The sequence below is a fragment of the Cervus canadensis genome, chromosome X, assembly GCF_019320065.1.
Source record: "Cervus canadensis isolate Bull #8, Minnesota chromosome X, ASM1932006v1, whole genome shotgun sequence".
Lineage (NCBI taxonomy): Eukaryota > Metazoa > Chordata > Mammalia > Artiodactyla > Cervidae > Cervus > Cervus canadensis.
The window spans coordinates 113,547,917-113,571,275 of record NC_057419.1 but is presented as its reverse complement, the minus strand read 5'-3'; the positions used below and the strand labels follow the sequence as shown (position 1 = coordinate 113,571,275).

The 23,359-nt window shown below is 41.1% G+C and overlaps 1 protein-coding gene across 2 annotated transcripts in view; it reads left to right on the top strand.

Annotated features, from left to right (window-relative positions):
- The window catches only part of SLC9A6 (solute carrier family 9 member A6), a 54,185-nt gene extending 31,167 nt beyond the window's left edge, over window positions 1–23,018 (top strand). For both annotated transcript variants that reach the window (XM_043457962.1, XM_043457963.1), the window contains 4 exons: window positions 7,918–7,948; window positions 10,178–10,257; window positions 15,886–15,991; window positions 20,332–23,018. In XM_043457962.1, coding sequence (XP_043313897.1) covers window positions 7,918–7,948; window positions 10,178–10,257; window positions 15,886–15,991; window positions 20,332–20,604 — 490 coding nt within the window. In that variant the 3' untranslated portion in view covers window positions 20,605–23,018. The remainder of the gene's footprint in view (window positions 1–7,917; window positions 7,949–10,177; window positions 10,258–15,885; window positions 15,992–20,331) is intronic.
- Window positions 23,019–23,359: the final 341 nt, after the last annotated feature.

The window sequence follows — 23,359 nt, the reverse complement described above, 5'->3', positions numbered from 1 at the left end:
TGAGACTACTAAAAAGTCCTTCAGTTTTAACATATATGCAGGATTAGGCTTGACTGAGTTCTTGCCCCTTTGTTTAGTAATTCTGTGATCTTGAGCAAGTTCTTTAACCTTTCTAAGCCTCAGTTTCCCCATCAGTAACATGTGTGACAGTACTTTCCTCCAGGGTTGTTGTAAGGATTCCTGAGCTCATGTCTGTAAAACTCTTAGTACAATACTTCAAATGTGCCTTTTATTCATTTATTCGATGAATACTAATTTAGCACCAACCATGTTCCCAGTGCTGTTTTAAGGGAAAATTTAGTGGCTGTCAACTGGCTGCGATTCCCCACAGGGGCCTTTGGCGATGCCTGAAGACATTTCTGATTGTCACAATCAAAGAGAGGGGGCTGCTACTGGCATCTTGTTGGTAGAAGCTAAGGATACTGCTGAACATCCACAAGTACACAGAGCAGTCCCCACAACAAAGAATAATCTGAGCCAAAATGTTGGTACTGCAAAGGTTAAGAGACCCTGATCTGCAGAGGTACAGTGGTAGTAACAAGATAGAAAAGGTCTCTGGTCCCATAAAGTCTATACTGTAGTGGGAGAAGACAGATAGTAAACTAGCAAGTAAGTAAATGAAGATGACTATTAGAGGTGATATTAAATGCTCTGATGGCAAACAAGGTGCTATGATAGTAGGTGGGCATAGAGTGTATTTTATAGATGGAGCTCAAGAAAGGTGTCTATGAGGTTACATTTGAGCTTAGGATACCTGAATGACAAGATAATGCCAGTTAAGCAGTGAGCAGGAAGAATAGTGGTCCAGGCAGAGGGGAGAGCAAGTACAAAGATCCTGAGGCAGGAACAAACAGCCTGTTGAATGAAAAGGAAAAAAGCTCACCTAGCTGGAATATAGTAATCAAAAGGGAGGTAGGAAACAAGGTGGGCAAGATCCTTTAGGGGCAGGGCTTGACAAATGTGTCCTGTCAGGGGCCAGAGAATAATATTTTAGGCTTTGAAGGCCATATAGTCTCTGTCTCAACTACTCAACTCCAGGATGAAAGCCCTATAGACAATACATGAATCAGTCGCCATGGCCATGCTCCCACAAGACTTTATTCACAAACGCAGGAGGTGCACCAACTTGGCATGGTCAATGGACCCCTGCTATTGGTTCTAGTAGGACACAGTAAGGAATTTGGATTTTAAAATCCACTTGGAACTTCCCTGATGGTCCAGTGATAAAGAATCCACCTGCCAATGCAGGAGACATGGGTTCGATCCCTGGTCAAGCAAGATTCCACATGCATGGAGCAGCTAAGCCTGTGCACCACAACTACTGAGCCTGGGTGCCCGAGAAGAGGAGCCCATATACCACGACTTGAGAATAGCCCCTACTTGCCACAACTAGAGAAAACCCTCACGTAGCAACAAAGACCCAGTGTAGCCATTAAAAAGAAAATGTAGTGTAAATAAAAGAAGAATATCTTAAAAATAAATTTTTCTGTTTAAAAATAAATAAAATCCAGTGGGCGGTCTTGTAGGATTTCAAAGCAAGAACGTGATGTGATCTGTCCTATTGTGTGAACAGCGGCTCCTCAGTGAGTGAGAGCCAGCCAGCTCTTTCTCTGTCCTTTTGCATAGTTTGTGACAGTCACCTTTGGCTCCTTGTTGTGTACCACACATGGTTTGCACTTCTCCATCTCTGAGCCTTTGCTCATACTGTTGCCTCTGCCTGGAATGCTCTTCTACTCCCAGGAAACGACATAGCTCAAACACCTCCTCCTTTCACCCTCTTCTTTTCTCTGAGAACCACTCTTCCGTCTGCTTACTGTAGAGTACCTCTGTTATAGCACTGTTTTCAGTCAGCCTTGTAATGATGATGTTATTATAAGAGCTACCATTTCAGTTCAGTTCAGTTGCTGAGTCGTGTCCGACTTATTGCGACCCCATGAACCGCAGCACACCAGGCCTCCCTGACCATCACCAACTCCCGGAGTTTACCCAAACTCCTGTCCATTGAGTCGGTGATGCCATCCAGCCATCTCATCCTCTTCGTCCCCTTCTCCTCCTGCCCCCAATCCTTCCCAGCATCAGGATCTTTTCCAGTGAGTCAACTCTTTGCATGAGGTGACCAAAGTATTGGTGTTTCAGCTTTAGCATCAGTCCTTCCAGTGAACACCCAGGACTGATCTCTTTTAGGATAGACTGGTTGGATCTTCTTCCAGTCTAAGGGACTCTCAAGAGTCTTCTCCAACACCACAGTTCAAAAGCATCAATTCTTTGGCACTCAGCTTTCTTCACAGTCCAACTCTCACATCCATACATGACCACTTGAAAAACCATAGCCTTGACTAGATGGACCTTTGTTGGCAAAGTAATGTCTCTGCTTTTTAATATAATATCTAGGTTAGTCATAACTTTCCTTCCAAGGAGTGAGTGTCTTTTAATTTCATGGCTGCAGTCACCACCTGCAGTGATTTTGGAGCCCCAAAAAATAAAGTAAGCCACTGTTTCCACTGTTTCCCCATCTATTTGTCATGAAGTGATGGGACCAGATGCCATGATCTTAGTTTTCTGAATGTTGAGCTTTAAACCAACTTTTTCACTCTCCTCTTTCACTTTCATCAAGAGGCTTTTTAGTTACTTTCTGCCATAAGGCTGGTGTCATCTGCATATCTGAGGTTATTGATATTTCTCCTGGCAATCTGGATTCCAGCTTGTGCTTCCTAGAGCCCAGCATTTCTCATGATGTACTCTGCATATAAGTTAAATAAGCAGGGTGACAGTATATAGCCTTGATGTACTCCTTTTCTTACTTGGAACCAGTCTGTTGTTCCATGTCCAATACTAACTGTTCCTTCCTGACCTGCATATAGGTTTCTCAAGAGGCAGGTCAGGTGGTCTGGTATTCCCATCTCTTTCAGAATTTTCCAGTTTATTGTGATCCACATACTCAAAGGCTTTGGCGTAGTCAATAAAGCAGAAATAGATGTTTTTCTGGAACTCTCTTGCTTTTTTGATGATCCAGGAGATATTGGCAATTTGATCTCTGCTTTCTCTGCCTTTTCTAAAACCAGCTTGAACATGTGGAAGTTCACGGTTCACGTATTGCTGAAGCCTGGCTTGGAGAATTTTGAGCATTACTTTACTAGCGTGTGAGATGAGTGCAATTGTACAGTAGTTTGAGCATTCTTTGGGATTGCCTTTCTTTGGTATTGGAATGAAAACTGACCTTTTCCAGTCCTATGTTCACTGTTGAGTTTTCCAAATTTCCTGGCATATTGAATGCAGCAATTTCACAGCATCATCTTTCAGGATTTGAAATAGCTTAACTGGAATTCCATCACCTCCACTAGCTTTGTTTGTAGTGATGCTTTCTAAGGCCCACTTGACTTCACATTCCAGGATGATGGCTCTAGGTGAATGATCACACCATTGTGATTATCTGGGTCATGAAGATCTTTTTTGTACAGTTCTTCTGTGTATTCTTGCCACCTCTTCTTAATATCTTCTGCTTCTGTTAGGTCCCTACCATTTCTGTCCTTTATCGAACCCATCTTTGCATGAAATGTTCCCTTGGTATCTCTAATTTTTTTGAAGAGATCTCTAGTCTTTCCCATTCTATTGTTTTCCTCTATTTCTTTGCATTGATCACTGAGGAAGGCTTTCTTATCTCTCCTGGCTATTATTTGGAACTCTGCATTCAAATGGGACTATCTTTCCTTTTCTCCTCTGCTTTTGGCTTCTCATCTTTTCACAGCTATTTGTAAGGCCTCCTCAGACAGCCATTTTGCTTTTTTGCATTTCTTTTCCATGGGGAGGGTCTTGATCCCTGTCTCCTGTACAATGTCATGAACCTCCGTCCATAGTTCATCAGGCACTCTGTCTATCAGATCTAGGCCCTTAAATCTATTTCTCACTTCCACTGTATAATCATCAGGGATTTGATTTAGGTCATACCTGAATGGTCTAGTGGTTTTCCCTACTCTCTTCAATTTCAGTATGAATTTGGCAGTAAGGAGTTCATGATCTGAGCCACAGTCAGCTCCCGGTCTTATTTTTGCTGACTGTATAGAGCCTTTCCATCTTTGGCTGCAAAGAATATAATCAATCCGATTTCGGCGTTGACCATCTGGTGAGGTCCATGTGTTGAGTCTCCTCTTGTGTTGTTGGCAGAGGGTGTTTGCTATGACTAGTGCTCTTGATTTTGCTGACTGTATAAAGCTTCTCCATCTTTGGCTTCAAAGAACATAATCAGTCTGACTTCAGTGTTGACCATCTGGTGATGTCCATGTGTAGAGTCTTCTCTTGTGTTGTTGGAAGAGGGTGTTTTCTGTGACCAGTGCATTCTCTTGGCAGAACTCTCTTAGCCTTTGCCCTGCTTCATTCTGTACTCCAAGGCCGAATTTGCCTGTTACTCCAGGTGTTTCTTGACTTCCTACTTTTGCGTTCCAGTCCCCTATAATGAAAAGGACATCTTTTTTGGATGTTAATTCTAAAAGGTCTTGTAGGTCTTCATAGAACTGTTCAGCTTCTTCAGCATTACTGGTTGGGGCATAACATAGGCTTGGATTACCGTGATATTGAATGGTTTGCCTTGGAAACAAACAGAGATCATTCTGTCATTTTTGAGATTGCCTCCAAGTACTGCATTTCAGACTCTTTTGTTGACCATGATGGCTACTCCATTTCTTCGAAGGGATTCCTGCCCACAGTAGGAGATATAATGGTCATCTGAGTTAAATTCACCCATTCCAGTCCATTTTAGTTCGCTGATTCCTAGAATGTCGACATTCCCTCTTGCTATCTCCTGTTTGACCACTTCCAATTTGCCTTGATTCATGGACCTAACATTCCAGGGTCCTATGCAATATTGCTCTTTACAGCATCGGACCTTGCTTCTATCACCAGTCACATCCACATCTGGGTATTGTTTTTGCTTTGGCTCCATCCCTTCATTCTTTCTGGAGTTATTTCTCCACTGATCTCCAGTAGCATATTGGGCACCTACCGACCTGGGGAGTTCCTCTTTCAGTATCCTATCATTTTGCCTTTTCACACTGTTCCATGGGGTTCTCAAGGCAAGAATACTGAAGTGGTTTGCCATTCCCTTCTCCAGTGGACCACATTCTGTCAGACCTCTCCACCATGACCCGTCCGTCTTGGGTGGCCCCACACAGCATGGCTTAGTTTCATTGAGTTAGACAAGGCTGTGGTCCTGTGATCAGATTGGCTAGTTTTCTGTGAATATGGTTTCAGTGTGTCTGCCCTCTGATATCCTCTCGCAACACCTACCATCTTACTTGGGTTTCTCTTACCTTGGACGTGGGGTATCTCTTCACGGCTGCTCCAGCAAAGCACAGCCACCGCTCCTTACCCTGGATGAGGTTGCCCCTCCTGACCTTGAATGTAGAGTAGCTCCTCTCGGCCCTCCTGCGTCCACGCAGCCGCCACTCCTTGGATGTGGGGTTGCTCCTCTCTACCACTACCCCTGACCGTGGATGTGGGGTAGCTCCTCTCGGCCACCACCCCTGACCTCAGACATGGGGTAGCTCCTCTCGGCCGCCGCCCGAAGCTACCATTTAGCAAGTGTTAATGATGAAGGACAGGGAAGTCTGGCGTACTGCAGTCCTCGGGGTCAGAGAGAGTTGGACACAACTGAGCGACTGAACAACAGTGATGTATCACTGTTTTAAAATCTTTAGACACATTTTCTTGTTTAATCCTTGCAGCAACTCTGCATGGGGGCCATCACCCCCATTTCTCAGGTGATAGAACTGTGGTTCATAGGGCCGCATGATTTGACTAATTTCAAACAGCTAGAAAGGAGCTGAGGTCAGATTGGAACCCAGCTCTCCTGGACTGCAGAGCACTTGGGGATTGCGCTGTAGTTATGTCTGTCTCTCCCACCAATCTGTGAACCCCTGGAGGGCAGGGCTGTGTGTAAATCATGTCTATGCCCTGTGCTTAGCACAGCTTAGCCTGGCAGGTAATAACTGCTCTGATAAATATTTATTATGTTAACTTGGCCTCCAATACTCTTCCATCTTAGAATTAAACATGAGTTGTCAAGACCACTAGATGTCACTTGAGATACACAAATGTGGTTAGCGTTTAGCAAAGGAGGTATTAAAAAGCTTCTGGCCATCTTAACAAAGAAGAAATGAGCATTTCTTGGAATTCTGAATCTGATTATGACCATCTGTTTTTCAAGTATTTGGCCCTGATTCCCTTGCCTTCCAGATAAGGTCGTGCATCATTTTCCTTCCTTTGGTGTTACTAGGTTGCTCCTGCTGCATCTTCTCACACTGCTCTTTTTCCTGTGTTGTCGGTAGTAGTGGCCTTAATCGATAAACATTTGAACACCTATTGTGTGTCAGGTACTGTACTAGACTCTGGGGATACAGAGATGAATTGGGTGGGACATGACCTTTACCCTCAAGGAACTCACAGTCTTATCTGGGGAGACTGACAGGTAAATAACTATACTCTACTGTACTAAGTATTATAATAAAGGAATTAGAAAGTACTATAAAAGCCCAGAGGAAAAATGATCCTGACTGAAGAGGTCACAGAATGGTTCCTTTGGAACTCAAAAAAGGAGAACAAAATAAGGGACAATACAGTTCAGATAGAGGGACCAGCACAAGCAGAGGCATGGAAGCTCAGGAGAGGACAGGGTCTGGGGTGAGGAGCAGTCGGTTCTCGCTACCAGTGGGTGTTTGTGCGAGGGGGAGGGGAAAACTGGGCCAGAGTGGCAGGGGTGGCTAATTTGAAGAGAGTCTTGAATGCCATACAAAGGACTTTAGACCTGACCCTCTGGGTTACAAGCTGCTCTCAGAGACTTTTGTAAAGGTAGTAAGCCAGTGAGCTCTCTGCCTGAGATGGCTAACTCTCAGGGAGAGCCTGGCAGTGGGGGACCCTTACAGCCAGTTGCTCCAGACGCTGTGAGTCAGAATGAGGTCCCAGATTGAGCAGTTGAAATGTAAAGGAGAGAGGATCTGAGAGACAGTTTAGAGGGAGAATGAACAGAGGTGGCCCTGGAGAAGGCAATATAGCAACCCACTCCAGTACTCTTGCCCGGAAACTCCCATGGACGGAGGAGCCTGGCAGGCTGCAGTCCATGGTGTCGCAAAGAGTCGGACACGACTGATCAACCTCACTTTCACTTTTCACCTTCATGCATTGGAGAAGGAAATGGCAACCTACTCCAGTGTTCTTGCCTGGAGAATCCCAGGGACGGAGGAGCCTGGTGGGCTGCCATCTATAGGGTCGCACAGAGTCGGACACGACTGAAGCGACTTAGGAGCAGCAGCAGCAGAACAGAGGTGGTGAGTGCTCAGATTGAGGAGATAGAGGGGTCAAAGAGAGCTTCTCATAATGAAGCTGTTCCCTGAGATATGGAAAGCAGATAAAGAATCATGAAGAACCAAGGCTAATGGCTATCCATTCGCCTATGGAAAAACACCCTGGAATTGGACCTTCTCTTCAGTCATCATAACAGAATGTTGCCTGGAGAGCTGAGAGGTCTGAAAACATGCAGCTTCCTCCCGGAACTGCACTGGGCCAGCCTTGTTTGTGGAACTGCCCTAGAGTTCTTATTCAGCCACTGGGGCAGCACTGCTTGCCCTGACTCCTGCTTATTGTGGATTTGGTCACAAAAGAAAAAGTTATTTTTTCTGAAACTGGTAAATGGGATTGGCTTGCAGGAAGAGAAGGTTAGTAGACCCTGCTTGCCTTAGGAGTCAAGCTGTTGCTAAGGAAAATGGCAGGAGCCAAAAGTCTACAGCAGCAGCCATTGAGAAGCACAAAAATATTAGTCATTTCATAGCTTCTGTGTTGAGAAAAGTAGTTGCCTAGGAGTGCTCACTTGTGAATAGGCATTGTTTTTTGGCTTCAAGATCTCATTTGCCTTTTGTGTTTTTCTTTTAGGGTTGGTGTTGATTCAGACCAAGAACACTTGGTAAATATGCATTTGTGTTGTCTTGGCATTTCTGTCAAATGTGCGGTTGCTTGGAAAGAAAACAAATCTCTGTAGACTTCATGCCACTGTTATTTAGATCCTGTCCTATTTGCATCAGCTTTTAACTGACATCATATCATTCCTGGCTTTTCTCACTGCTCGATAGAGACAAAACTGAATTTTAGGCCTTGAGTGGTTATCAAGGGTGACAGCTCCCCTATCTGTGGGCAAGGCTGGGCTTTGGCCACAGACAAGAACAGTCCCTTAAGCACTCCTGGGTTTTCAAGTGACTGCTCTGGCACAGGGAGCCTTTTTCCATTTTGGTTTGCGCATGAAGTCTTGTCTCTGATGTAAGCCCCACTCCAGCTGCTTTTCCTGTGCAACTTTCAAATTGGATGACCAGCAGCTGCCCTTGAGAACTGCCCGGAAGCCTTGGACTCTTCAGCCAGGCTTCCCTGCCTGTTCAGGAGAATGTGCTTTCTTACCCTCTGCCTCAGCCCTGCCCATGTTTCCTTGCTTACACTCATGTGTCACTTTCTCTATTGTTTCCTTGAACCAGAACTTGGTAGACTAGTGCATTGTAACTCAGTGCTTTCTCTAGACTGACCACCTTTTTCTGGTATTTTCCTTCCACCTTTTAATGCTTTCTGAGCACAGCTGAATAGGTGCCTCTGCCCTAGACATGAGATGGGAAATCACAGAAATGAGGTTTTTGAACATGGAAAGCATCTCTTTAAAAACAACAGTTCTTTTTCTTGTCTGAAACAGGCCCTGGTCTACTTGTCTTCAGAGTGTAATTAAAAAATTTTTTTTGTCAGATTCATTTCCTGAATGCTAATTTTGCTAGCTATCGAGTGATGAGTTTGTATGTGACCTAGGATGCACCTGCCTCTTTTGTGGTCAGAACCTTAAAGTATAATTTCATGGGCTTGGAATAATTGTACAAACCAGGCTGGATGAATTCCCATGATGCTGAGTTCCTGGGGTAGTTTCCAAAGGATAATAGCCCTTCAGTGCCTCCACCCCCATGTCAAAACAAGAGTAGTGATCAGACAGCTCCCCAGACAAGTGCTTGATCACCATCTGTGTATGCCTCTACCTGTATGTCCCCTCTGTCACCACAGAGGACAAATGGAAATGGAGTGACAGGGAGAGAGCCAGGTAGGTGAGTACCAACTGTGACATCCAGAAAAAAAATGTCATTTTTACTTTGCCCTCAAAACTGTGGATGCCTTGGCTCAGTATATTGTTTACTCAGTATTTCAAGTGTCCACCAGGAAGCACAGAGGAAGATTTTAGTAACTATGGAGCATGTAGGGGTTAGGTTTACAGGTGTTCATGTGGTGAGGGGATCGTGAGATTTGTAGATTTGTTGCTGACGGCTTCAAAAAGTGGAGCTATACAATCTAATGCCTCCTGATATGAAAGGAAACACTGTAAGCCTGTGCAGTGTTCTCAGACTTTTTGTATTGTGTGTTTTGATACCTATTGAGAGGAAGATTCACTTATTTTGAGGATCAGGGAAAACAGGAACCAAAACCCAGAATCTAAACTGTACTCTTCAAAAATCATGGAAACAGAACATTCATGCTGGAAAGAGCCTTTGAGTAGGGTTCGCATTGTATTCATGAAAAAACTCTGTCTGGGAGGGGAAGGGACTTGCCCAACTAGTTCACATCAGAGCCGAGATGAACCAGATGGCCTCACAGCGCCACTGCTGACTGCTCCATGTTACACATGAGGATGCAGTTTATATTTTGGGGGGAGCTGTTTTTGAAGAGATCTTCTTGCTGTGTTAGTTTTCCCTCCTACCCAGCCTGGCTTACCATGAAATTTCCCTACTTACTTAAATTTTGCTAGTGTTCTAACAACATAGTAGCATCTTTGAAAATGCTAGTTAGTTTTGGGACCCATGACAACTCCCAAAGATCAGAATGTCAATGGGATGTTTTCCACTTAAGGTGCAGTTTACATTGTGGGTGTAAGGCTTTCAGATTTAGGGGGTGGATTATCCCACATTAATTTTTCTAAATGGCAGTCGACTCATAAATGAGGAAGCATCCTGAGTAATAGAAGTGTTTAGAAAAACACTTCAGTTTCTTATTCCTAAGCTGCAATATACAAACTCTTAAATTAGGCTATATTTGTAATTCTACAAAGGAATGACTCTTAAATGAATGTGTTTTTTGTCTTTATCTATGTATTGACTTCTTTATTGTCTGTTTGCAGGGTATTCCTGAAAGTGAAAGAAGAACTACCAAAGCAGAGAGCGCGTGGCTCTTCCGGATGTGGTATAACTTTGATCACAAGTATCCTTAATTGAGAAAATAACAGTGTGGATATGAATGATTACAATTTAATGGAACAACTGTTTTGACTACTCTCTTTCAGAACTGGAATATAAAACATACCTTTGGTCTTCCTTTTCCCCTTCAGTGTAGTGGAGAAAGTTACCCACACACACAGATGAATTCCTCTGAAAACCCATGAAGCCAGTAGTGACTGGTTATTGCAAAAGCTGGCTGTGTGCAGGGACTCAAGAGCCTTTATGATAGACTTGCTTTGATATATAGGTTTATTTATGTTGTAAAGTTTAATATTTATTGTCTTTTAGCTAATTGAGTGAATGCCGCAAAAGGGATTTGTTGGTGTTTGTCAGTGTGCTTGCTAGGGTAAAAGAGGAAAGGCAAGCTTAGGAAGAAACATTAGGAAGAAACATGGGAAAGGAAAACTCAGCAATGCTGGATACCACAGTAGTCACTGATGTCTTTTCTCTGACCTTTCCAAAGACTGGAAGATTCTCCCCTCCATTCAGAATGCCAGTGCTTCATTATTTACCAGATTTTTTCTTGTCCTATTGTAACAGTCTTCTTCATAGATATACTTTAAGGCAGGTTATATTTAATAACCTGCTTAAATCATGCTTTTTAAAAATTTTTTAAAAAGCTACTTTTTATGTGAACCATTTTTGAAGTCTTTATTAAATTTGTTACAGTACTGCTTCTGTTTCTGGTTTTTTGGCCAAGAGGCATGTGAGATCTTAGCTCCTGGACCAGAGATCAAACCCAATCCCCCTGCATTGGAAGGTGAAGTCTTAATCACTGGCCCACCAGGGAAGTCCCTAAATCATGCCTTTCAAAAAATTTTGTCACTCACTATTTATTAAAATTAATTTCTTATTTGAAAATTGAACTAGATAAAGGGACTGTGGAGTTCTTTCTGGCTGAGACTTTAAGTGAATCAAAACCTAGTTGATGTTCCATTGAAGTGAATTTGTGACAATTATGTAAAATCCTTTTTTCTTGCTTTTGACTTTCTGATCAAAACCTTCTATGTTTAAGAAAAATGCACTTGACACTTACCATTAGAAACTACTACTTACTATGTTCTGTTTGCTGGATTTTTACATTCACTTTCTGGAAGGACTCTAATATATGGAAACACAAATGAATGCTTATCTGTGATATTGTTGTTCAGTTGCTAACTTGTGTTCAACTCTTTGTGACCCCATGGACTAGAGAACGCGAGGCTTCCCTGTCCTTCACTATCTCCTGGAGTTTTCTCAAACTTATGTCGATTGAGTCGGTGTTGCTATCTAACCATCTCATCCACTGCTGCCCCCTTCTCCTTTTGCCTTCAACTTTTCCTAGCATCAGGGTCTTTTCCAGTGAGTCAGCTCTGCGTATCAGGTGGCCAAAGTATTGGAACTTCAGCATCAGTCCTTCCAAAGAATATTCAGGACTGATTTCCTTTGGGATTGACTGGTTTGATCTCCTTGCTGTCCAAGGGATACTCAAGATTCTTCTCCAGCACCACAATTTGAAAGCATCAGTTCTTTGGTGCTCAGCCTTCTTTATGATCCAGCTCTCACATCTGTACATGACTACTGGAGAAACAATAGTTTGACTATTTGGACCATTGTCAGCAGAGTAATATCTTTGCTTTTTTATTATGCTGTCTAGGTTTGTCATAGCTTTCCTTCCAAGAAGCAAGCATCTTTTAATTTAATGGCTGCAGTCACCATCCACAGTGATTTTGGAGCCTCCAAAAAAAATCTGTCACTGCTTGTACTTTTTCCCCTCTATTTGCCATGAAGTGATGGGACTGGAGTTCAGATCATGAACTCCTTATTGCAAAATTCAGACTTAAATTGAAGAAGGTAGGGAAAACCACTAGACCATTCAGGTATGACTTAAATCAAATCCCTTACGATTATATAGTGGAAATGACAAATAGATTCACGGGCTTAGATCTGATAGACAGAGTACCTAGAGAATTATAGATGGAGGTTCGTGACTTTGTATGGGAGGCAGTGATCAAGACCATCCCCAAGAAAAATAAATGCAAAAAGGTAAAATGGTTGTCTGAGGAGGCCTTACAAATAGCTGAGAAAAGAAGAGAAGCTAAAGGCAAAGGAGAAAAGGAAAGATATACCCATCCGAATGCAGAGTTCCAAAGAATAGCAAGAAGAGATAAGAAATCCTTCCTCAGTGATCAATGCAAAGAAATAGAGGCAAACAATAGAATGGGGAAGACTAGAGATCTCTTCAAGAAAATTAGAGATACTGAGGGAACATTTCATGCAGAGATGGACACAGTAGAGGACAGAAATGGTATGGGCCTAACAGAAACAGAAGAGATTAAGAAGAGGTGGCAAGAATACACAGAAGAACTATACAAAAAAGATCTTAATGACGCCGATAATCATGATGGTGATCACCACCCTAGAACCAGACATCCTGGAATGCCAAGTTGTGTGGGCCTTAGGAAGCATCACTATGAACAAAGTTAGTGGAGGTGATGGAATTCCAGTTGAGCTATTTCAAATCCTAAAATATGATGCTGTGAAAGTGCTGCACTCAATATGCCAGCAAATTTGGAGAACTCAGCAGTGGCCACAGGACTGGAAAGGTCAGTTTTCATTCCAATCCCAAAGAAAGGCAATGCCAAAGAATGTTCAAACTACCGCACAATTGCACTTATCTTACACACTAGCAAAGTAATGCTCAAAATTCTCCAATAGTATGGAGAATTTTGAAGTATAGTACTTCAATAGTATGTGAACTGAGAACTTCCAGATGTTCAAGCTGGATTTAGAAAAGGCAGAGGAAGTAGAGATCAAATTGCCAACATCTGTTGGATCATAAAAAAAGTAAGAGAGTTCCAGAAAAGCATCTACTACACCAAAACCTTTGACTGTGTGGATCACAACAAATTGTGGAATATTCTTCAAGAGATGGGAATACCAGACCACCTTACCTGCCTCCTGAGAAATCTGTTTGTAGGTCAAGAAGCAACAGTTAGAACTGGACATGGAACAGTGGACTGGTTCCAAATTGGGAAAGGAGTACGTCAAGGCTGTATATTGTCACCCTGCTTATTTAACTTATATGCAGAGTACATCATGCAGAATGCCGGACTTGATGAAGCACAAGCTGGAATCAAGATTGCCAGGAGAAATATCAATAACTTCAGATACGTAGATGATACCACTCTTATGGCAGAAAGCAAAGAACTAAAGAGTCTCTTGATGAAAGTGAAAGGAAAGAGGAGAGTGAAAAAGCTGGCTTAAAACTTAACATTCCAAAAGCGAAGATCATGGCATCTGGTCCCATCACTTCATGGCAAATAGATGGGGAAACAATGAAAGCAGGGACAGACTTTATTTTCTTGAGTTCCAAAATCACTGCAGATGGTGACTGCAGCCATGAAATTAAAAGACTCGTGCTCCTTGGAAGAAAAGCTATGACCAACCTAGACAGCATATTAAAAAGCAGAGACATTACTTTGCTGACAAAGGTCTGTCTAGTCAAGGCTGTGGTTTTTCTAGTAGTCATGTATGGATGTGAGAGTTGGACCATAAGGAAAGCTGAGTGCCAAAGAATTGATGTTTTGAACTGTGGTATTGGAGAAGACTCTTGAGAGTCCCTTGGACTGCAAGGAAATCAAACTAGTCAGTGGTAAAGGGAATTAGTCCTGAATATTCATTGGAAGGACTGATGCTGAAGCTGAAGCTCCAACACTTTTACCACCTGATGTGAAGTACTGACTCATTGGAAAAGACCCTGATGCTGGGAAAGATTGAAGATAGGAGAAGAAGGAGGTGACAGAGGAAGAGATGGTTGAATGGCATCTCCAACTCGATGGACATGAGTTTGAGCAACCTCTGGGAGTTGGTGATGGACAGGGAAGCCTGGAATGCTGCAGTCCTTGGGGTCGCAAAGAGTTGGACCCAACTGAGCAAGTGAGCTGAACTGATAGTGGCTGGACCTTCCCAATACAGTGTTAAATATAAGCGATAATGGTGGACATTCTTGTCTTATTCCTGACCTCAGGGGATATTTTTCAATATTTCACCATTACGTATGATATTAGCTGTAAGTTTTTGAGATATCTTTGATCAATTTAAGAAAATTCCCTTTTTTTCTAGTTTGCTGAGAGTTCTTATCATAAATAGGTATTGAATATTATCAGACCCTTTTCCTGCATTAGTTGAAATGATCATGTGTTTATTTTTTTCTCCTTTAGTGTTTCATCTTGCTGATTTTCATCAATTGTTTGAATGTTAAGCCAATCTTAGATTGGTGGAACAAATCCCATTTGATCATGATATGTTATTCATTGTGTGACACTGGATTTAGTTGCTAATATTTTGTGTCTATTTTCATGAGAAATATTGGCTTGTGATTTTTTTTCTTGTAATATCCTTATCAAGTTTCTATCATAAGACTTTGCAAATTTTATAAAACAAGTAGGGAAGAATTTTTCTCTTTTTCTGCTTTGTGGAGGACTTTATATAAGCTTGGTGTTGTTTCTTAAGTGCCAGGAAGATTTTAACCAGTGAAGGTTTCTGGACCTGGAGCTTTTTCTATGAGCAATGTTTTAGTTTGTTTAATAGATACTGGACCATTCAGATTTTTTGGTCAATATTTGATAAGTTTTAGTTTTTAGGGAATTTGTTCTTGTACAGTTAAACACCAAGACTTAATTAGCCTTGGTACTAAGTACCCTGTTAAGTACCACTGAACTAAAATCTGGTAGTTTCTGTGCTTGATGCACTAGAACAATTCATCATTCCAGATTTTCAGTAATTTTGTGTGGCAAGATGTTTTATGAACTATGTAAGTGTATTTTTACAAAGTACTTTAATCTTAGAGTTTATGGGAATTTATGTAAATTTCTTTGGTCTCCTCGTTTTTAATTGAGAACAACCTTAGGTTGTAATTTTAGAAAGTAGGGAATATATATATGTGTCTTTCTCCCTTTCTCTGCTTTTTCTTGTGATTCTCTCTTTTTTCCATTCAAGTATCAAATATATTATTGCATCTGTTTTTATTTTTATTTTTGGAGAATGGATGAGTGCTAAAATGAGAGTCTGTGACAGAGGAACTCATGATACATAATTTTTAAAAATGTTTTTAGAATTGCATTTCCTTTGATACTAAAGTTTCAACTCATTGAAGAGGCCAGCTAAATCCACAGTAAATAATGAAAACCATTTTTTATTACTATATTCTACTACTGGAATGTTTAATCACTTTTCAGGCTCTTTAGTATTCTTTCTTCTGTATCTCCTTCGGTGCTAAATCAAGGGTGATTTTGGCTTTAGTAAAGTCACAAAGGCAATATGATGTAGTGGTCAAAAGGTCATAGAATCTGGAATCAGACTGATCTGGATTTGAGAATTGGTCCTCCATTTACTTGTGTGACTTTAGGCAGATCATTGACTTCTGTGAGCCTGAGTTTCCATATTTGTAAAACAGAGTTAATATTACAAAATTTTTAAAATGTTGCTATCTCACTGACATAACAGGGTTATGAAATGGGATATTTGCTATCTCAAGTGGTAGGTACACTGTGACAGTGATTGTAATCAAGCAGGGTGTTCTTTTTAAATTGATAAAGAAAGGAACACAGCTCTTCCTTAACCAGCACAGCTATCTGAAGCCTCTGTTGACGCACAGCGGGCCGCCTCTTACCACCACTCTGCCTGCCTGCTGTGGCCCCATTGCGAGATGCCTGACCAGTCCCCAGGCCTATGAGGTAAGTTGGTTTCATCCAAAACCTCAGTTCTTCATTAAGTTAAATTTAAATGTATCTGCTCTGTGGATGGGTGACTGCTTTTTTTGTTTTGTTTTGCTTTGCTTTGCTTGCTTTTATGATATAAAGTTTACAAGCAGGAATATAAACATATGTTGCTCAGCTAGAAAGTGCACTGAAATCTCTAAATTTATTATATATATAATAATTTATACAAATATTATTATATAATATATACAATAATATATAATATGTAAATTATATATGGAATAGATATAATTTATCTCTAAATTTATTATAATTCACAGTGTTTGAAACGTCATTTGAAAACATATGGAATAGCATCTTACTCACTAATTTTAGTAAAAAAAAAATTCTATTTCTGTGCTGGTTTTCATTTATTTGCAGCATGTGGCCTGAGCTCAATAGTAACTTTATATATTTTAATCTATAAATTTGGATCATCATAATCATGTTGAGAGGATTACTAAAACATTTTTTGATGCTCCTCACATGCAACAGATGGTCTTTTATTTTAGATATAAGGGCAAGTTTATCTACCCGTATTCTATATCTAATGGGAAGCATGAACATAACTAGATATAATCTAGATTCCATATTTTTTCCTTAACTGCTAACATAAGATTGGTGATTTAGCAGGTACTGCAACAAAGAAAGAAATGACAAATGCTAAGCAGTTTTTATTTTAAAATATGAGCAGTTAGTTTTTCAAGTTCTTAAAAAACTTTACTTCACCCAATCCTTCAAAAATAATCTGTGACATCAAATAAAGTGCCCATGTTAACAAAACCCACCAGTTTTGACTACTCTGATGTAACACCTTGAGAGGCAAGGGTGTGGTAAAACAGTGTAGATGTGTGTGTGTGCACGCACACCTGCACACACACATACACACTTCATTATGACCTCCTCCGTGGTGTTTTAGAGCAGATCTCATGGAGAATGGACAGGGAAGGGGAGGCTTGGCTGGGGTGGCACCTGGGTCTGGGAGGAATACCCTTCAGCACTATATTGTGTTGAATCCATTCACTGACTGTGGGGTGGGGGGAACACCCCATGTTGTCTTGTCCCTCCCTACCACTTTACCCAGGCTCCAGTATCAAGCACAGTGCCCATTCCCTGTTTACCTTGTTAGCCCACATGGCTGTCTGCTGAGGGGTCAGCCAGCTTTGTCAGCTAAGTCAGTGAGGCCTGGCTCTTGGATTCCAGAGACCCACTCACCATCATGAAAAGCCAGAGGAGTTCCACGATGCCTGTATGTTCTGTGGAATATAGCAGAATAAAACACTGTTCTATTTGCTTCCTTGGGCTGTCATAACAGAGTACCCCAAACTTAACAGCAGAAATTTACTGTCTCACAGTCCGGAGGCTGGGAGTCTGAGGTCCAGGTGCCAGCAGGGTTGGGTCCTAAGGGCTCTGAGAGAGAGTCTATTTCAGACCTCTCTCTAGCTTCTAGTGGTTTGCAGGCCATCTTTGGCATTCCTTGGCTTGAAGATGCATCACCACGATCTCTGTCTTCATCTTCATCTGGCATTTTCCCTGTGTGTGTATGTGTGTGTGTGTGCGCACGTGCACACGCACAGTCTGTGTCTCCAAATTTCCCCTTTTTATAAGGACACCCTCCAGCCATACTTGATCAGGGCCCACACTAAAGACCTCTTAACATGATCACTTGCAAAGTCTGTACTTCCAGATAAGGTCACATTCACAGATACTGGGAGTTAGGATTTCATATTTCTAGGGGGTGAGGGGGATGCAGTGTAACCTAGAACAACCATAAAACTTCATTTTTAATTTAATTTTTTGTTATGCTGACTCCTTATTAAATTACAAAAGTAGCATACTTACAGCCAGATATTCAAACAGTATAGAATGTACAAAGTGAAAAATGAAAGTCACTCTCTTTCTCCCACCACACCCCCTAGAAACAGTCTTTTTAAGAGTTTATTGTGGATAGTCCCAGATATTTTATCTATACAAACTTCTATGTGTGTATATAACTGTTATTGTTTTTCACAATGGGATCATAATAGTATTGTCCTGCTACTTGCTTTCTTTCACCTAATGATCCACAGCATGGATACCTTTGTAAGAGTCCACAAGAACCTTCTCTCTATTGGTGGCTGCATAGTGTAGCTTTACTAAGGTGATCTAGTCAGTCTCATTCCTTTTGTGTTTTTGTTATTACAAACAACATTTACAGTGAATATCCTTGTATATATGTTTACCCAATAATATAAAGTTATAAAGAATAGATTTTAAAGGTTAAATTGCTGGGTCAAAAGGCATATGCATTTTAAAATTTGGTAGCTATTGCCCCAAACTTCAACCTTAATAAAGGCAGTCGAAGGTACTGAAGGGCCCCTGCTGATGTGTGAAGGCCCTACAGAGCTTTGTTGTGGGCATTGCTGAATTAAGTGATAGACAGGCTCCTTAGACTTACAGCTTAGATTTACAGCTGGATTGGCTTGGAAGGGATTATGGCTGGTTGGTGGAGCAGGTTTCTTTGGTTTTTAATTTACAGGTCTTTGTCTTTGAGTGTTGAGGCAAATCTCTAGCAACAGCAAAGAATTTAAAAATTTCCAGCAACAGCAAATGTGAAATTTTAGTCTAATAGTGTCCTCAGTCTATTTGACTATCTTAGACAAACTTAACATTTTTAAATGCACAGGATAGGAGAGTTGGGTGTAGGAGGTTTCTATCTACTTCCCTCAAGGAGTATTAGTCACAGACTTTTTTTGCTGTATCAACATGAGTATTTACAATGATTCTTACTCTACATTTAAATAAATGACTTTCCAATTTTTAAAAGTAATAAGTACTCATTATAATAAAATTTCAGATAATACAGAAACATAAAGAAAACAATAAAAACCATTAGCAATCTATCATGCAGAGCTTGCTATCATCATTTCGTTGAATACTCTTCTAGACTTCTCTGTTGTTGACTGAAAAAATAGTCACAACCTAAAGTTGGAATTGTAGGGACTTGAAGTCTGGCAGGCAGCATCTCAAGTAACCCTGATAAAACTGCTCCCTGGAGGTGGGGGTGGGTGGAGTGGGGTGGATTGGAACTGAGGTGTAGGGTGGGTGGAACCAGGTTATATAGAAATTTTGCAACAAAGGGTGGGAAGTCTGAATGTCAAAAGTTTTTGTAAATTAAAGAAAACCGGATATCCCAAGTTAAGGAATCTAGCACTTTTCTGTATATTGGAGGGAAGATGGCAGAGTCTGGGCTCACTGAAAGGATTCCTTTGACATGCACCTCGGCTGTGTGGGGCCGGTATCCTGTGTTTTTCACACCCTGAGCTCCCTTGGGGCTCACTGTGGGCTGTGGCTGCAGTTTGATGGCTGCTGGATGGCAGGAATTCTTTCCTTCCTGAGTTTCCTCAGGCTCACCAGCTCACATTGGAGGGCTGCAATCTCTTGCTGACTGTGACATCATTGTTTACTGATATGTGGTGGTGGTTTAGTTGCTCAGTTATGTCTGACTCTTTGTGACCCTGTGGGCCGTAGCCCACCAGGCTCCTCTGTCCATGGGATTCTTCAGGCAAGAATACTGGAGTGGGTTGCCGTTTCCTTCTCCAGGGGATCTTCCGGACCCTTTCTCACTATGCACATATACATTTTTTAATTAACCAAAATGGCACTATAAATGCTGGACACTTTTCCCTCTTCTGGAACTTTATGTAATTATATTCTTTTTGGCCCCCAAATTTCCATTAGAACAAAAGCTTATTGAGCTTCTTGACAAGTATGTAGTGAGGGTAGTGAGGGTTCAATATTTCTAGGCATTGTTGACACAAAAGTAAGCACTTCATTTATTTAAACCTGTTCAGCAATGAATTGCATTTATATTTAGTGAATACTTTCTGTGTGCCCCAAATTGTTAGGTAATTGAACTGCAGCATACAAGGGATTTAGTGTCTAGTGGGGGGAGATGTGATGCAGACCCCTGCATGTGCAGCTATGAAAAGGGGTAAGTGCCACTCTAGGGAGAAGGCTAAGTGCAGGCTGCTAGGGAAGTACACAAGAGGGCACCTAAGCTAGCCTTGGACGATCAAAGAAGACTTCTGGGAGAAAGTGACTTTTAAGTGAAAACCTCAGTGATAAGTAGGAGCTAGTTACCTGAAGGAGAGGAGAGGAGACAGGAGGTAAGAGAAAGCACTAGAGATTTTGGCAGCTGTCAAGCACTTCAATCTGCAGGCACACAGTGGGGTGAGTGGGGTCAGAGAAAATACAGCATCCTTGAAAATTCAGCTATTGGAAATGTTTCTTTAATTTTCATAATAATTCTCAAAACTTGTTTTATTTGCATTTAGAACCAGGAACAGTTGAAAGATGATGACTCCGATCTCATCCTCAATGATGGTGATATTAGTTTGACGTATGGTGATTCTACTGTGAACACTGAGTCAGCATCATCCGGTGCCCCTAGGAGACTTATGGGAAACAGTTCTGAAGATGCCTTTGATCGGGAACTTGCCTTCGGGGACCATGAACTGGTCATTCGGGGAACACGCCTGGTTCTACCTATGGATGATTCTGAACCCCCCTTAAATTTGTTAGATAATACGAGACACGGTCCAGCCTAAGCTTACTAGTTACTCACTTAGTGATCTGTAAAATTTGCACATGTGATTGTGAAGAAATTCGTACTACCTAAAAAGTCCCAGTGCATGTCTCTGAATGTTTAAGCTATATAAATGCTATTTATATGGCATTGAAAGACTATAAATACCCTGTACAAGGCAGATTGTGAACAAATTCTTCTTTTTACTTTTTATCAGCCGCACTATGTAGACTGGATCTGTTTTAGAAAGTTAATTTCACAGTGATGTCTTGTGTTCTGTTAGCTTTATGTCTCAGTTCAGGTATACAAGGTGACAGATTTACTCTTTGTTATATTTACCTGCCACTTAACCAGAGTACCAAGTTCTCGTGATGTGAATTAATTTTGTCTTGTGGGAGGGGAGGGACAGGAAGGAGGGAGCACTGTTTCTGGGGGAGCCCAGGCAGGAGAAGTTCCTTTGTTGGAAAGTTGTGTTGATTGCTGCTGCCTTTGTCGTGACCTTTTTCTTTGCTTTTTGTCTGGTGGCCTGTTGTGATGCATGAGGCCAGTGGCTTCAGATCTTGCCCATTCAGGTTGGGGAGTGAAGTGCTGGGGCCCCTTTTGCCCTTTGCCATGAAAAAATAAATTTTTTGGCTCCAGTACACTGCTACTCAGAAAAGAAGGCTGTGCATGACTTCCAAGACTTTGTTTCTTTTTTCCAGACCAAGACCTTGGAAAGAGTTGCACCATCCAGCCCACTTAGCCAAAGTATAGTTGTATATAGTTCAGAACACTTGATTTCGATTTGGAGGGGCTGGGGTGGGCAGAGGCCAGGAGGAGTAAGGAGCATAGTGGTTTCAGAGAGCTCTCCCCCCAAATCTGTAAATACTCTATACCAGATAAGTTTAAATGAGAAATTAAATTGCTGCTTACTTTTTGATTATGTACTTTATCTGTATAGCAAGCTTTGTGGTCAGAAGTTTTTATATCAATTTAAATCGCTGCTCTTTAGCAGCCAAACAGGAGCAAAATGTAAAATTTTTGAATTTACTGTGTCTATTTGTCATTCGTTAGTCTGTAGTTGATGTTAATTTATGAATCCGTGACCGTTCCACAGTACACCACAGCCAGTCATGAGAGAATACAGCGCTCGAGAGCCTGTTGTGAGGACGGTTCCGCCTTTGTGTGTACCAGGTGTAGTTGTCTTCATGTTCATGTGACTTTTTAATATGAAATACCTAAGCTGCCATGTTTATTTTGTTTCTTAACAGTTTTCAAGGAAGAGTGTATAACAATTGCCCATTTCATATTCAGAATATGAAAGTGGATTCTATTTTGTAATGCTGCAGATACCTAACAGTGCATTGAATGCCTAGCAAGGGGGGGATCCTTTCCAATGTTGATTCTGACCTGTCAAAGTTTTGGAAGAAAAACAAACTTCTGTAGGTTTTTCCCCCCTCAGGTCTGAGTAGCATTGCCTTAAATCTTACCCAATTTGAAAACGGTTTTGTTTATGTGATGTTCAAATTGTCCAATGCAAAATATCTTTCCAAACAAAATATACTTATTTTCCCAAAGGTTTTCTTGCTGTGATGCAAACACTCCTTGCGGTTTTAAGGGAATTCTACTGTTGGACCCTTGAGTGGCAGCTCTAACTGTTGGCATAGCCATTTGTTATGTAGTGGTAGTGACTTTCCTGCTATGCAGGAACCCGTGAAGTGTGCATTTTCTATAATGTGTGCCTCTTCATGCAGTCAATAATTTCTTGTTAACATGTTTGAGGGGCTTTGAACTTCAGCGTCATTTACCCACAAAGTCATTCACGCTGTAAAAGGTTATACAAGAAATTCACAACTACCTTTTTTATCCTGTCAAGTTACTGAGCTCACTTTATGAAAATAACTGTAAATACTTAGCATGACAAATTCAGTAACTTGTCTGTTTCAGCATGCATAAGACTTTTTCTTAGGGGAACTGATAAAGCTTGAGTCAACTGAATCTGCCTTCGTACTTTATCAAAGGGGAACCAAGCCTGCTGTGCTTAAATCAGCATCTGGAAGATTCTCCTCTCCTCTAATCTATGTGTGCATCTCCAAGCAAAGAAGAAAAAAACAAACTCTGCTCATCCATCTGTTGGTTTAAGACACCTGAATGAACTTGGATGAGGTAGTCAGAATTCTCATCATGCACAAGTAGAACTGTTCTCGGACTTGTTTTCCTGTTCTTTGTGGACCCTACACGTGTGAGTGACTTGAACGTTGTGTCTTTTCAAGTTATTTTTTAAGGTTCCTTGGCATTGTATCCTAGTTGTCCGTGTTTGGCAATGTGCTGTTAAAGTAATAGACTTTTAATCTTTATGTATTTTTTTGTTTTCCCTTGGAAGACTTGGACAGATGTTATAGTGGTTTCTTTTAGGAAAATCTGTCATTAAAAAAATTATAGCCTTGCAAATAACCATTCATGGTGTTTGAGTCACAGTTTATTCTAGTAAGAGGTAAAGAGTGCTGACTTCATTTATTTTTCTACCTATATACCTACTGGGAAAGGGGGAAGACTGATTTTTTTTTTTTAAAGCAGCAAACAGAAACCTAACAGAACATAACTTATGGGGTGGCAAATTTTTGGTGCTTATGTGTAAGGCTGGATGTGTTTGCTCATGGGCACAGTTGGACCATTTAAGAAATATGATTCAAAGCAGTTGAATTCTGTTATATTGATTTGTAGCCTGTTAGCTCAGTAATGGATAATGTCATGAACATGTTAACTTCCATTATGTGGGGAAAGTAAATTCTGTAAAA